Below are 16,410 nucleotides of genomic sequence, written 5' to 3' on the forward strand. Positions count from 1 at the left end.
TTTAGATTAATAAATATTAACAACAAAAAATTTAAATTTAAACAAACTCTTAAAATATATTTTATTTTATTTAAATAACTTAATAAAAAATTAAGTCCAATAAAATATTTTAATTGTTTTAATTTAATTATGAATATATATATTTAAAACTTATTAATTAAAATATATATAATTATGTTTCAATTACATAAATAAATAAATAAAATAAACCAAAGTAGCTGGCCTATATGGTTGACAGCAAGTCAGCCGGTCACCCAGTTTTTATCAGCGCGCGTGCGATATCGCTCAGGTCCTACTCTCAACATATAAATAAATCCCTGCAAACTTTAGAATAAAGGCCTGCACACAAATTGAAAATGTATCTAAAAAATGTTTAGTACCTTTAAGAACCCCACGGACAACCTGATAAAGTGGTTAAATAAAAAATCATAACATTTCAAAAATGGATTGTAAAAACAAATAATGAACAATTATCTATACTGAAACATGATATCATGATAATTATTTTTGCTGTAACGCCTAGCCCTAACCGAGATCATGTCTTTTATTAATTAATCCTGCAGCTTTAAAATTCAAAAGCTTCATCATAATTGTTATGTCCTTCAGGTAATCTGACTGAATCCAACAGCAAACATCACAGTCCTGTCATCACCTGCATAAGTTTAACCAAAAAAGCTGAGAAGAAGCCGACAAGAGCTCCTTCACGTCCAACAGCGCAATCCCAGCAGCCCTTGCAGGAGAACGACACGCTTCCAGAGCTTTTTTATGAGTATTATAGCTCCGTGGCTTTTTCTCCAGCATGGGACACGTCCACGCACACCTGCCACAGGTCAACAGCTGAACAGGTGATGTACAACTTTAATTTCACCCTGCCCAGAGACACGGATTGGGACAGATATGAAGATCTTTTCCAGCGTCTCGACCCCTACAAACGATACCAGCAGGACACGTGGATCACACACTCTGTCATGGAGCTGGACAAGCCTGATGCGCTGGTGAGATTCTGGACTTTTCCTTTTCAAATTATTTCCCAAGTGTTGTTTAACTGAGAGAAGAACACACTTTTGAATATAATAGTTTTATTAACTAACTTCTAATAACTAATTTATATTTTCTTTGCCATGATGAATGTATATAATATTTTCTACTTATTTTGCAAGACACTAGTACTAGGTTGTATTAACTAGGTTAATTAGGTTAACTAGGAAAGTTAGGGCAATTAGACCGGTAATTGGAAAACAGTGGTTTGTGCTGTAGACAATTGGGAATACATCATAAGGGGGCTAATAATTTTGACCCTAAAATTTCTCTCAAACAAGAGAAAAACACTTTTTTTTTAATTTATTACAGCCAAACTAAAGTAAAACTAAATAAAACTTTCTCCAGAATAAATAATATACAAAATAAAGAAAAAATATAAATGAAAAATTTTAAATATAGGAAACACTGTATAAATGTACTTGGTCTGTTAAACACCACTTAAATTATAATTTCTTTTAAAGAATACAATTTTAAAAAGGAGAGCTAATAGTTAGTATCAGAGTGATTGTATTTAATCGCGTCTAAAAAAAAATAGACGCAAAAAAAATATTGGCATAATTTATACTTCTCAAAAAAATAAAGGGAACACTTGGAGTTACATTGTTGTTTAATTGTTCCCTTTAGTTTTTTGAGCAGTGTATATGAGTGAGTGAATTCTTTGTTACATCAATTTTTAGATATCATTTGTAAATATAAATATATTTTTAAATATAAATAAACATTTTCTCAAATATATGATTACATATGAGCAATATCACACGAGTAGCAATGCAATATGGCTGTATATCGGCACTGGTGGGAGGCGTGCGTTGGCACGAGGCCACAGGCAGAGTGCCTTATAGCCCCCACCAGTGCCGATATACAGCCATATTGCATTGCTACTCGTGTGATATTGTGTTTATATGTGCTTTTGTATGAGGAACTACTTTCTTCTGGATTCAAATCATAAGCTGACAGTTAAACAGTTGAGCAAGCATCTTCTGTAGTGTCTGCTTTTTGCTGGCTGTATGTGGGCAGAGTAATACACAAAGGTTAAAAAGGCTGTACGGGTGCTGATATTACTTAAATATATCACAGCTATCAGCCAATCAGATTCGAAAACCAGACAGAACTGTTGTATGGATGGATGGATGGATGGATGGATGGATAGATGGATGGATAGATACACACACACACACACACACACACACACACACACACACACACACACACACACACACACACACACACACACACAATACTTTTTTAAAAACTTAATTTTTTGGTTTATTTCCAGCAAGTGGGGTGCCGGAAATAAACCATAAAATAACAGCCTTTAAATTACAGAAATTTACTGTAAAATAACCAAGGTTGAATTACAGAAATGTACCAGAAATTTAAATTCAAGGAAATTTCTATAGTTTAATGTCTGTTATTTTACAGTAAATTTCTGTAATTGAATGGCTGTTCTTTTACATTTTTTTTCCAGCTGCCGGAAATAACTTTTTTACAGTGATACACACATATCTTAAGTCTAAACAAACTTTTGTTTCAGGTGCAATTATTCACAAACAGTTTTTGCCCATCACTATATATATATACATATATATATATATATATATATATATATATATATATATATATATATATATATATATATATATATATATATATATATATATATATACACATATACACACACACACACACACACACACGTAACTACAACAAACTGATCTCTCTCTCTGGATGCTTTTAATACTGTACATATTAATAAATGAATGCTAACAACATTGCGTTTGTAAATCTAAAGGTCACAGAAATTACATTGCAACAGTTGCATGTAGTGCTCTAAAAAGTTGTCACTGGGACGAGGGCACTTTTTTTAAAGCCAGTGATTAGAGATGTCGAGTAGACGCTCACTCACATCCTGTGTGTGGTGAGGAAGTAAGTTTCGACTTGACTGAGTGTGTGAGTGGCTTCAGGCCAGTACAAGTGTCTTCAATAAGAGCTGAGCTGCTTTCTGACAGGGGAGAAATAAAACAGAATCACTAAAAATGCTTCAAAGAAAACCATCAAATGCCTCTGATAAATCAAGAAACAAGCCAAAGGTAAAACATTTATCTATTTTTTAATTAATTAAAATTCTCTGTCCATCTGTTCTGGTGAAATAATACATTACGTAAACACTGGATTGAATTACATTCTTGTTTTTTTAGCTAGCAAACAAACTCCATGTGAAACAGTCACTGTGTTTGGAGATCTCGTCAGTGACCACAAGACTCTGTGGTGTGAAATGAACAACTAAATCAAGACGGTTGACCACTGCTAATCGACTTTATCTCTTTGTTTTCTTTCAGCGGTCCACCAGTTTTGGGATATTTGACAGACAACAGCCCAATCAGGTCAAGGCAGAGGATAAAGTAGAAAGTTTGGTGAGTGTTTTACTTTTCAGTAATGTGCATAAACACTAGAATGTCTAGTATTGAAATTCAGGTGTGTGTGTGTGTAGCCTGTGGAAAGCCCTGAGGTGGATCCCAGTAAATCAGGAGGTCTAAGCAAGAAGATGAAGAACATCTCGCTGACCATGCGGAAAAAAATGGGCCGGAAATACACGAAAGCCCTGTCAGAGGAAACGGTGAGCACTCACCTTTAACTTTTAAAACAGCATCAAAAGCCTTAATCGAGCGATGTTGAAACACTTAGAGGTGAGGGTCCTTTAGGTTAAGCTACAAGTGATTTTTATTTTAATCAACAATCAAAACTGCTGTTCTGAGATTGAAATTTGATGATGTTACTAAATGTTACATCATAAATAGTCTTTATAGGGTGAATTTGGTCATGTTTTCATATTTTAGAATGTGTTCCATTTATTTGTAGTTGTTTTTTTGGTGGCAAAAATTATGACTGTTATATTGTTTTTTTATCACGATTTCCAAAAGTCATCCACTAAAATGTCATTAAGTTATTAAACAGAAGTAGCATAGAAATTACCAACATTAAAACGTTTTATTTTTTTATATATTTAGCATGTTCGAGGTTATCTCACCCATATTTGTATATTTAATTTTGCCAAAATTCATTTAATCATTAAAGGAGATTCCTTACTTTATGTTTGTTTCATTTGATAGACAACAAAATGGTTTTTAAATTTGGGAATAAAAAGTTAAACTGAGAGGTTTTTTATTTTCTAAGAGTTTATAATGCGTCAAACTCACAGTGATAGCTCAGTATCTACTCATGGAAAAATGTGTTTTTTGGGGGGAAAAAAAGCTAAAAAAAAAAAGATAGAAATTACCATACAATATTGTACAAGTAGTGTTTATGATCTGCTACTGTATATTCCAACACTGTAAAAAAATGCAGGGTTCCACACATTTCATTCAACACAAATCGATTAAGGCCCCGTTTAAACTAATACGTTTTAGTTTTAAAACGTCATTTTATAATAAAAACGACCTACTTCCACACTGGCGTTACTAAAAAGATCTCCGTCCACACTATACCACTGAAAATGCACATCACACACACACAGACACACACACTCTCATGTGCTGCAGCGTATGTGGACGTAAGAGCTCCAGGCAGTCAGCGGGTGCTTTGAGCACACCTCCCCTGGTGAAAGCAGTGCATGACAGACAATTCAAAAAGGATATTCCGCTGCATCTCATCTCACTATAGTTGTTAAACGTGATACTTAATTAATCTTATTTTTCTCTATTGTAACAGTAGTAAAACGTATGTGTTTTAAATGAAGTTTAACAAACTAATTTCGAGAGGAGCATGTGCTCATGATTGACCAGCTGGCCCACATTATCTTCTCCGATCAAAGGATCCAAAGTCATTATTTGTTTATTTATATATTTATTTAATATTTAATAATATATTTATATATATTCTTATTTCCTTTGTACAACTATCGTAATCTGGAAGAAACCCCCCTCCTCCCACCATCCAAATATGCTCTATAATTAAAGAAAAAAAAAATGAGCTTAAATAATTTTCCTAAATGTCTTACTCTCAGGAAGTTAACCTTAGTTAACTCTCAGCAGCGGGGGAGTTTTGAGATCGACCTGAGCTCAATCTTAAACCCTTAAGAATAGTGTTGTTCAGGCTCATTTTACATTAGTAGTTTGAACAAGCTGCAAAATAATGTGTTGAGTAAAGTGTTCAGAGCTGTACAATAGATTTCATATGGAAAAAACAGTATATAATTTCATTATTAAGTATTGTTTTTGTACTTTACTATTATTTACGAAGCATTTTCATAATTTTTAGGTGTAAATTAGTTTAGCAACAAATAAGTAAAAGAGCAAATGTTATTTAAAAGCTTGAAAGATCCTCATTTGTAAGTCGCTTTGGATAAAAGCGTCTGCTAAATGACTAAATGTAAATGTAAATGTAAATCTACCACACCCAAAAAAATATGCTAGCTGTTTTTTCAAACTTCTTATTTAAAATGAGCTGCAACAACACAATTCCTGAGTTTTTTTTTTTTTTTTTTTAAGTTTAAGCCACTTAAATATGTCAAAAACACAAATCAATTGTGTGGAACCCAGCGTGTTTTTACAGTGCATGTCTATTTCAAGTAAAGAGGTATGTGCGAGTACTAAAGCTAAACAAAACATCACACCACAGTGATTCTCCCATTTATTTCACACTTACTTAATAAACAGCAACTTCACTAAACTAACTGAATAAAGCAGTGCTCCTTTATTTGCCGCTGTAGTTACTCTAAAGAGCTTGCGTTGGTGGATTACACGCAGCTTCCACATATCGGAGGTAAAAATGGCAGCTCTGGCGGATTAAAGACTTTGCTCCCTCGAGTGGCCCAAGGCCTCACAAGACCCGATTTAGCACCTGAAGACACCAGTCACGTATCAGCTTGGCACTCGTACCTGCATGTGGGCTGAACACTGTTGATGTTTTTCTCTCTACAGGGCGAGGAGAATGAAGCTGCAGCAGCTGACGTTGTGGACAGCACACTGGCCAAAGGCAACAACCACTCCAGTAACTCTGTGGAGAGTCTGTTCAGTCTGCACAGCGGCCAAAGCTCATCTAGTAAGCTCAACTACACTTACTGCAACGCAAGCTTTTTTAGTCTAAATATCTGAATATTCTTAAATCAAGAAGCATTTTGTAGACAAACAAAAAGGTAACACTTTACTTAGAAGGTCCATTTGAGTATTAGTAGACTGCCTGCTTAATATTTGTTGATACGGCTGCTAAGCAGACTTTTAACTGACTATAAGAATCTTTGCAAGTATATGTCAACTTGCACTAACCCTAACCCCAACCCCAACCTAACAGCCTACTTAAAATCTAATGAGAATTAGTTGGCATATAGATGCAAATGTAACTTAAATTCAACAAACGGACCACTAAAATAATTACTCAAAATATTCTCTAACCATGCGTACACAATTTATGCAACAAAAGCCTTTCTTACTTATTGATTTTGTCTTGTTTCAAGTCCAAATATCTACATATTTTTAAATCAAGAAGCATTTTCTAGACAAGCAAAAAGTTTTGGGTTTCAATCACCAATGCATACAGGCCCGTAGCCAAGAAGGGTTTGGGTGGTTCTAAAGAACCACTCCTCACTGACAAAGGTCCAGAATTTGTTCCATACTGTACATGAGCTCATTCATCCTATTTTGACTGCTATGCCATAGGGCTTAGGTTAAGCCAGGACTAGGCCTTTGTTAAATTAGGCTATTTAAGACACATTCATAAAAATGGCCTTAGAAAAATATTACTGGTGTGCACTTGAAGACAAAAAAAAAAAAAAAAAATTACATTGACATATTTTAAAACATCTCTCCGCAAGTTATTTTGAGTTGAGACAGCTCAAACATGCAATTTAATCTTGACTAGCCTTAAACCTTGTTTGTGAAACCAGGGGAATAAATTGTTTAAAAATACCTATGAAAATAACCCATCGAAGAAGGCTTTAAGACCAAGTGAAAAATAGTGCCGAAAATAGTGCTTAATAGTGCCTGCTTTTACAGTTACTACTAAAATAAAGTTTTAAGGTGTCACTTTCAGTATGTTAGTCCTAATGATACTGTATATATAATGTAGTGCACTTTAAAACAACGACAAAATTTGCATTTAGAAGATAGGAACATCCAAAAGCTTGCAGTTTACTGTCACTTACTCCTAAATAGATCATTGTTTTTTTTTTACATAACCTCATACTTCAGTTTCTCATCAAATCTTCTGACCAATCAAATGCTCTCTAGTATCAGACATGCCCCGCTCCCTTCAAGACGCTTCTCATTTGCTTTTCATTGGATGAATCTCAATCACTCTTAGTGAGCTGTGATAAAACAAAAAATTGTGGTATTTGCAAAAAGGGAGTAGCTACTATATGTCCCACCCAGCCTTCATGTTTCAGTTGAGATTATGTCAAACTTCAAATAAAATAAATGCACATTTCAAAGCACTTCATAAGACCTTTAAGTGTTCTACATTTTGTTATATTACAGTACAATACACCTGTTTGATGTAGCAAAAACTAAAGTATAGTAGAGTATTGATTAGTTGATCAGTTTACTTTATTGTTAACACTATGCTGTATGTTGTTGCATGCATTAGTGGAGTTGTAAATACTAAATACTGTAGTTTGCCATTTTTACTTTGACTGCACAACTGCATGACAATCTCAAAAATTTTTTTATTGTGTGCCAGAAACAAGCTGCCTTAATGACATATTTCAATCTTTTTACTTACAAAATTTATTTTATGCACTGTATTATTTTGTTACATCTTCCTAGAAATGTTTGACTGACACACTTGCACATTGTTTCAGTTTGCTGAGCTTTGGCGTAGATGTGCTTGTGACATTTCAGCTGTGGTTTGTGCTTCACTGGTTGGTTTCTGCGTTTCCTGATGCTTTAGGTGGTGTGACCAGCGGCTCTGAAGGTTATAGTAACAGAGACAGCCTGCGTTTAGAAGAAGAGGTGCCCTTTGCAGGCCAGTTCTGCGGCAAAGCTAAAGTCCACACTGACTTTGTTCCCAGTCCATACGACACCGAGTCTCTCAAACTCAAGGTAAAACTAACCCAAGATGCTCAGTGATGAAGCTGAAGGTTGATTTTCAGAGCCATTTACATGCTTTTTGTTTATAAATATATAAGGTTGGAGATGTCATTGACATCATCAACAAACCACCAATGGGAATCTGGACTGGAATGCTGAATGGGAAAGTGGGAAACTTTAAGTTCATCTATGTCGACGTGTTGGTGGAAGAAATCACACCACAACCGAGGATTCGTGCTCACCGGAGGAGCAGGAGACCTCGACCCAAAACCCTGCAGGAGCTTCTGGAAAGACTCAATCTGGAGGTGCTTAAACACTTTTCTAAACACTTTTAGGACAAACATCCAACACAGGCTCATTGGAAATATATGTGCTCCAGCTTACATATTGGTGAAACTTCAAGTGTACTTCAATGTATGACTGCATTTTCTAGAAAAATGAATGCTGCATGGCAGTATGACATCTTTAGCTCCTTTTCGCCCTTATGATATTTACAAAGACAAATTACCCACAAATAATGGATTATTTTTTGTGCAGTTCTTGGCACACCACCAAATAAATACTGCAAAACAAGTTAACTATATCTAGAGTTGTGACAAAAAGACTTATAAAGGTCAAGTTAGACTTTCAAACTACATTGCTATGCTCTCTTCTGTTGAGTTCTTATGGATTTTTTGCAACAGTAGTTGGCGCTGTATGCTTTTACAAACAGCCATACTCTGCTTGCATCTGATTGCTTTCAAATACTTATTGACCCTAAAATACTATTAAATAAAACTAGGAAAGATTTAATGGAATTACAATCTCGAATCTCGAACACACACACATTCTTCCTCGCGAGCGTTTCACTGTATGGTAAAAAATGTTCTAGAGCGCCATCTTTTGTTAAAATACTAGCCTAAAGCACCATCAGCTTAAAAGAAACTAACCAAGTGCCATCTACTGTTAAAAACCAGCCTAGAGCGCCATATGCTGTTAAAAACTATAGCCTAGAGCAGTGGTCACCAAACTTGCTCCTGGAGGGACAGTGTCCTGCAGATTTTACCTCCAACCCTAATCAAACACACCTGAACAAGCTAATCAAGGTCTTACTAGGTATACTTGAAGCATTCAGGCAGGTGTGTTGAGGCAAGTTGTAGATAAACCCTGCAGAGACACCGGCCCTCCAGGGCAAAGATTGGTGACCCCTGGCCTAGAGCATTTTCTGCTGTGAAAAACTTGCCTGGAGAGCATCTGCTATTAAAAACAAGCCTAGAGTGACATTAGCTGTTAGAAAAAAGCCTAGAGCACTATCTGCTGTTAAAATCTAGCCTAGAGCGGCATCAGCTGTTTAAAAATGAGTCTAGAGCAACATTAGCTGCAAAAACAATTAACCTAGAGCGACATCAGCTGTTAAAAAAACTAACCTAGATCAACATCAGTTGTTAAAAACCTAACCTAGAGCGACATCAGCTGTTAAAAAACCAACCTAGAGCGACATCAGCGGTTAAATAAATAACCTAGAGCGCCACCAGCTGTTAAAAACCTAACATAGAGCAGCATCAGCTGTTAAAAACCTAACCTAGAGCGACATCAGCTGTTAAACACCTTACCTAGAGTGACATCAGCTGTCAAAATACCTAACATAGAGCGACATCAGCTGTTAAAAAAACCAACCTAGAGCAACATCAGCGGTTAAATAACTAACCTAGAGCAATATCAGCTGTTAAAAACCTAACCTAGAGCATCATCAGCTGTCAAAATACCTAACCTAGAGCGACATCAGCTGTTAAAAAAAACCAACCTAGAGCGACATCAGCGGTTAAAAACCTAACCTAGTGTGCCATCAACTGTTAAAAGAACTACCTTAGTGACACCTGTTGTTACAAACTAGCCTAGAGCGCCATCATCTGGTAAAAAACTAGCCTAGAGAGCCATCTGCTGTTAAAAAAACTAGCCTAGAGCGCAATCAGCTGATAAAAAAAATTGTCTACAGCATCATCTACTGTTAAAATCTAACCTAGATACCCATCTGTTGTTAAACTAGATTAAAGCGCCATCAGCTGATAAAAGTAGTCTAGTGTCATCTACTGTTAAAAACTAGCCTAGATCAACCCTGCTGTTAAAAATTTGTCAACAGCACTATCTGCTGTTAAAAAAACTAGCCTAGAGCGCAATCTTCTGTAAAAAAAAACAGTAAAAGAAAAACTGTAGACAGCACCCTCTAGTGGATTTGTCATCTGAAAAGTCCACAAAATGTAACCGGAGCAGCATGTTTAACATTTTGCAAAAAAATTATAGACTGAGGAATGCATTTACAAAGAGCCTGGGTTGCAAACATCTCAGAAACAGGAAATTAGAGGTATGCATTATCTCTAAGGTTTGCAGTCTTCTAATAGCTTGAACTGTTATTGCAGGAGCACATTTCGTCTCTGCTGCTGAATGGCTATCAGACAGTGGAGGATCTTCGGGATTTGAAGGAGCAGCATCTTGTCGAGCTGAATATGACTGATCCTGAACACAGACACAGACTGCTGGCGGCAGCAGAAAACCTGCTGGACTCTGAATGTAAGTGGTCCAACAGCAGAATCACAAAAAAATGGCACTGGATACAGAAAATGGTCTTTTTTAACACTTGTTTTTGAGTTTTGTCTCTTGTTAAAAAAGATTACTTGGGTAAAGAGCTGATGCTGGTTGGTGCTTTAGAAACTCAAAAACAAACCTCATCAAAGCAACACTGGCAAAGAGACAGGCTGAAAGCGCACATTTTCACACATTTTCCCTCAGATAAAATCTAGTACCTTCCCACTGAGTATCTGCTAACCATAGTGTTATAAACATTGAAAGTAAAACCAAGATTAGATCAAATGCATGTTAGCTTATTAAAATGAGACTGGTTAAAATAGATGTTTATGAACACTATTCAAAATCTACACATAAAACAAACATAAGAAAATTAAACTGATTATATATATATATATATATATATATATATATATTTATTTATATTTATATATATTGTACACTAAACTGGTCAGACTGTCTGGGGTCAGTATGATTTTTAAATGTTTTAAAATGAGCTTCTGCTCCCCAAGGCTGCGTTTATTTCATCAAAATTACAGAACAAATTGTAAAACTGTGATATGTTATTGCACTATAAAATAACTGTTCAAAAGTAGTTTATAATTTAATTTAATAATTTATTCCAGCGATTTTAATGATGAATATTTCACCTTCATTACTCCAGTTTTCAGAGTCACATGATCCTTCAGAAATAACAATAATATCAATAATAATATTATTAATAATAATAATAATAATTATTATTATTATTATTATTTTTATTTTTTATAAATGACAATAATATTATTTATTCATTTTCTTTTTGGCTTAGTCTCTATTAATCTGGGGTCGCCAGAGCGGAATGAACTGCCAACTTATCCAGCTTACGTTTTACACAGCGGATAACCTTCCAGCTGCAACCCATCACTTTGAAACATCCATACACATTCATTCACACACATACACTACTGTCAATTTAGCTTATCCAATTCACCTGTAACGGATGTCTTTGGATTTGTGGGGGAAACCAGAGCACCCAGAGGAAACCCATGCGAACACGCGGAGAACATGCAAACTCCACACATAAATGCCAAGTGACAAACTAGCAACATATGTATATATATATATATATATACACATATACACACACACACACACACACACACACACACCCACACACACACACACACACACACACACACACACACACATTCCTATTACATATTTCTATAAATAAAATGTCACACCTGAAAAATTTGAATTTTATTTAGATATTTATTTATTTTATTTATATTTAATGAATAATATAGACCACTGTGTAAGACATATCTGAATAAGATTAACATGAATTGTACAAAAGGTCCTGACACAATTAACTGAACCTTTTCAATAAAAAAGGAACAATGTAATATTGTAACATATATTTTAAAACAAGCTATTTTTAATATTTTTGCATATATTAATATGCTTTGAATATTTAACAAATGTTGGTATTTTTTAAAAATGTTTTTTAAATTTTTAAGAAATACCTTTAAATTGCAATATATCATCCCCAAATGTCTGCACGATGCTTAAAAGCAGGGGTGCCCAAACTTTTTCTTATGAAGGGCCAAAAACATAGCTGAGGGCTGTGGTGCTGAAGGTAAATAAATATCAAACTGTATTACAAAGTTGCCAGGGGTAATTACCTGATTTTTAAAAGAATATTTAAAAATAAATAGAAAGTTTTACTTTGATCGTATTAGACTAACTAATGCATTATATATATATATATATATATATATATATATATATATATATATATATATATATATATATATATATATATATATATTACATTTTATAACTAACTTATTCAAATGAAAACAAACAATTCCATTTATAATACAACACAAATGCAAATAAATCTGATTCATTTACAACATTAAAACATTTAATTCAAGCTTGCTTTTTTATAGCTCGTTGATAAAACAAACAAACAAAAGATTGTTAAATTAGAAATGACAATCTCTTTTAAAGGCATAGGATGTCAGGCCAAATTAAAGGTTATCATAGGCCAACTTTTGGCATCTCTGCTTAAAAGAGTAAAAACAACAACAACTAAAAATAACCATGCTAGTGGAAAAAAAGTGAATGTCATTGAGGCCAGTTGCCTACGTGTGATGAAAGAGCCTACAGGAAGTGTGTTGAGCAGTGAGTTTGTGTGGGTATCTATCTTATAATTTCAGAAGTACAGCCACACCTCAAAAACACTGCAATACACAGAAAAAACATTGCGTGTGTCAAAAACAAACTTCCAAGTAATGCATGAATAATGCATGCACAATCATCTAATGACGTTGTTATTACATCAGCACCCCAACTATCTGTTTTTTTTAATGCAGATAATAATCAGAGCCATGGAGAGACAAATGAAGAACCCAAATCTCCCTCTGAAGAAGAAAAGACCGAACTGAACGACTGTCCCAGAGACTCAGGTTGCTACATCGGATCAGACTGTTCAGACAACAGTAAAGAGGACACAGAGAGCCAGCAAACGCCTCTCAGCCCACCGGCACCCTGAAGCACAACCACAGCCTGTTTATTCAGCACAATCTGCCTCTGATTGGTGCAAAGACTGAAAGCCGCTGACCACAACCTATTTCTGGGCAGTGTAGGGAGGCTTTGTGTTTCAAACTTAATGCATTAAAGTGTTTTGGTCCAGGGTTTGAGTGCTGGATTCTCACATCACGGACACATTGATATTAAAGATGATATGTACTGTACATATGTTGTAAATATGGCGAGAGAGGTGAGGCTTCGCTCTTGTAAACCATTTAAACTTTGCCTTGCAGATGTTATTAGACAAACAACAAACTACTGAGATGCAATATTTTATGCAATAAACATAATCCTTACTACATGTGCCTGTTACGTCTACTAAAAGTTTACTGGTACAGATGGAGCTTACATCAGTGGTTTCCTGAAACTAAAAGTGTCAGTCAAACACAACAAAAATAAGATTAGTAATGCTCTGAAACCATGCGGGCAGTTGAGTATTTATAGTGTTCACGATATCCGTCATGTGTAATGCTAGTAACATGCTTTTTTTGCTGCATTCTAGTCCTCTTGGATTGTTCTTACTTTGACAAGTAACAAATAAAATACATCCGGGAGGTTGATTTTGCAGAATAAAATCCTACAGGTTAATGTATGCAAAATGGAGCACTGTTTTATCCGACTAAAGGGATTTATTCTATTGAAACAACCATCCTGAATGTATTTTATCTCACTTATTACCCATGGCTATTTGCAACAAAACATATTGTTCTAAATTGTAATAGTGCATTAATTCATTATTAAATGCAAATCTGACAGAAATAAAAACAGCTAAATGGAGTATTAATTAATTCTAATTAGTCACAAGATGGCGCCACACAGTCAAAAATGCAAAGCTGACAAACAAAAACTGCTGATGGAGTATACACTAACCTGCACAGTATTCAGTCACAAGATGGCGCCACACAGTCAAAAATGCAAAGCTGACAAAAATGAAACAGCTGATGCAGTATGAACAAACTTGCACATTATTCAGTCACTAGATGGCGCCAAACAGTCAAATGCAAAGCTGATAGAAACTAAAACAGCTGATGGAGTATACACTAACCTGCACATTATTCACTCACAAGATGGCGACAAACAGTCAAAAAGCAAAGCTTACAGACTCCTATTTCTCATCTCGCGCACACGGACCTGCTTTGACAACACTGGTATACATCATCACGTCTAATATTTCAACGGATCCGCAGCTCATTTCGGATCCGAATTTTCCAGATACGGAGATTATTACAGCTCCCAGACTACTCTCCATTGGAAATGAATGACTTCCGGTCTGTCGCTTGTCATTTGTCGTGTGCAGTGGAAAGGAGGCTTTAGACGTTTTAATGAAACATTCGTTAAGCTAAAAGGAATAACAATAGTAATAACAATAATCATTTTTATTTGTATAGCACTTTTCCTACATACAGGCAACTCACAGCGCTTCACAAACAAACACAAAAGCTAAAATATAAAAACACGGATAAACAAATGCTAAAAAACAAATGTAAATAGGGCAAAATAAACAAATACATACTCAGATAAATGCATACATGTATACACATTTACACGCGCACACACTATTGTGAATAATCTCTTTTTGGACAGGCAAAATAAACATTAAAGGTGATAAGCTAAAAGCATTTGATAGATTTGAAAGCACATTTTAATGCATTCATTTTTGGAGTTTTTGTTGCATTTACGTAGTTTTGACACTTCAAAGCAGTGAATAATGTTGCAAAGCAAATGGTTCAATTGTTTCAAAGCTTTAAATAGCTTAGGGTCTCCCATCACTGCTAGAATCCCATATATCTGTATCATGAAGTAAAAAAGAAAAGAAAAATGTACCTGGAAACTTCAAGTGAGATTTGGAAGTGTGCAGCTGAGGTCCAATGAGGCCACAGGAGTGGATTTTTGAATGGAAGTGAAGCAACTCAACTGATGCTGATTGGTCACAGGATAACATCAACATGCTGAATGAAGAAAGTCAAGATTACATTCATATTCATAACTTACTTTTACCAGTAGCTTTTTACTTATTTAAAATCCACTGAGTGGCATTCTTTTCAACCAAGTTTGTACTAATTTAGCAAGACACAATTATTAAATGGCCAGATTCAGCATACCCTCATTTAAAAAAAAGGCAAACCATTTGCGTATTTGTATTAACAATCTGCTTCCCTGTATTCGTCAACAATACGGTGTACATTTCATTAATTTATTTTGTCTTAAGTGCCTTAATAATACAGGTGTCGCAACAGTGGAATGAACCGCCAATTGATCTAGCATATGTTTTATGCACCAGATGCCCTTCCAGCTGCAATCCATCACTGGGAAAAAGTGTACAATGAATTAGATTTATTTTTTGGAATCTATCATTATGCATTATTTTTTTAAATAATGAATCCATATTTAATGTTATAATACATTAACCAAAAAGTTCACACAGAAATGAAAAGTTGCTGCTAATTTACCCACCCCCTTCTGTGCTAAAAAATACTCCTTGATTATTCATAAAACTCAAGGCCATATGGCTTATCGACACTTTGAGAATCAAAAAAGCAAATACAGGCAAAATTAAATTAACAGCCGTGGTTTATTATGAAGCTTATGATCAGTCTGTGAATGAAACTGAAAATTATTTACAACTTTGCTTCTTCACCATCCACGCGTTGGAGCAGACGAATAGCTACTATTGGTTTACAATAATGCGAGGATGTGTGTGTGTGTGTGTGTGTGTGTGTGTGTGTTATTTCTAGTCAAACTGCTTTTGTTGTCATTTCTTCGTGGTAAATGATAAATTAACAGCATTATTTACAACTAACCTGAGTTTGCGCCAGCGCGTACGTCTTTATACGTCGAGAAATCCCTGCTCCAGACTGTCGTGAACGCGCCTATTATGAGTGAATTAACAGTAAATTGGATTTTTTTTCTGTGCACTATGGCTTTTAACACACGTTTTAGTTTATGAAATCAATTGAAATACAGTATATTGATAATTTGCCGGTGCTTTTTTCCTTAGACGCCACTGTTTGTCTTCTTTTAAGAGAAGGTGTGTTGCTTTTGGTATGTTACTGCCCTCTACCGAATATATTCAGAAAACACAGAGCAAACATTATAACTAAAATACTATAGCATAGATGAACATTACAGTAAAAACTGTTCTTATGTCACAGTTCTTGCTTAATTCTCTCTCAAAAATTGATAACACTTTATAATATCGTTCATA

General features: G+C 35.0%; 1 protein-coding gene and 1 long non-coding RNA gene across 8 annotated transcripts in view; one reads left to right on the forward strand and one right to left on the reverse strand.

Annotated features, from left to right (window-relative positions):
- samsn1b (SAM domain, SH3 domain and nuclear localisation signals 1b) overlaps window positions 1-13,504 on the forward strand; it is a 31,243-nt gene extending 17,739 nt beyond the window's left edge. For 2 of the 3 annotated variants that reach the window (XM_005169164.6, XM_009305561.5), the window contains exons 9-16: window positions 607-995; window positions 3,381-3,455; window positions 3,533-3,658; window positions 5,961-6,081; window positions 7,924-8,075; window positions 8,162-8,368; window positions 10,460-10,610; window positions 12,989-13,504. In XM_005169164.6, the coding sequence (XP_005169221.2) occupies window positions 607-995; window positions 3,381-3,455; window positions 3,533-3,658; window positions 5,961-6,081; window positions 7,924-8,075; window positions 8,162-8,368; window positions 10,460-10,610; window positions 12,989-13,167 (1,400 nt within the window). In that variant the 3' untranslated portion in view covers window positions 13,168-13,504. 3 annotated transcript variants of the gene reach the window in all.
- The window catches only part of LOC141376441 (uncharacterized), a 110,323-nt gene that overhangs the window by 93,741 nt on the left and 172 nt on the right, over window positions 1-16,410 (reverse strand). For 2 of the 5 annotated variants that reach the window (XR_012386513.1, XR_012386514.1), the window contains exons 1-2: window positions 16,007-16,217; window positions 15,030-15,154 (exon numbers count right to left, since the gene is read on the reverse strand). This is a non-coding gene — a long non-coding RNA (uncharacterized lncRNA). Of the gene's footprint in view, window positions 1-15,029; window positions 15,155-16,006; window positions 16,218-16,410 lie in introns of those variants that run through there. The other 3 variants (XR_012386511.1, XR_012386510.1, XR_012386512.1) reach the window with 2 other exon arrangements.

This window comes from Danio rerio, chromosome 10 (assembly GCF_049306965.1).
Source record: "Danio rerio strain Tuebingen ecotype United States chromosome 10, GRCz12tu, whole genome shotgun sequence".
In the NCBI taxonomy this organism is placed as follows: Eukaryota; Metazoa; Chordata; class Actinopteri; order Cypriniformes; family Danionidae; genus Danio; species Danio rerio.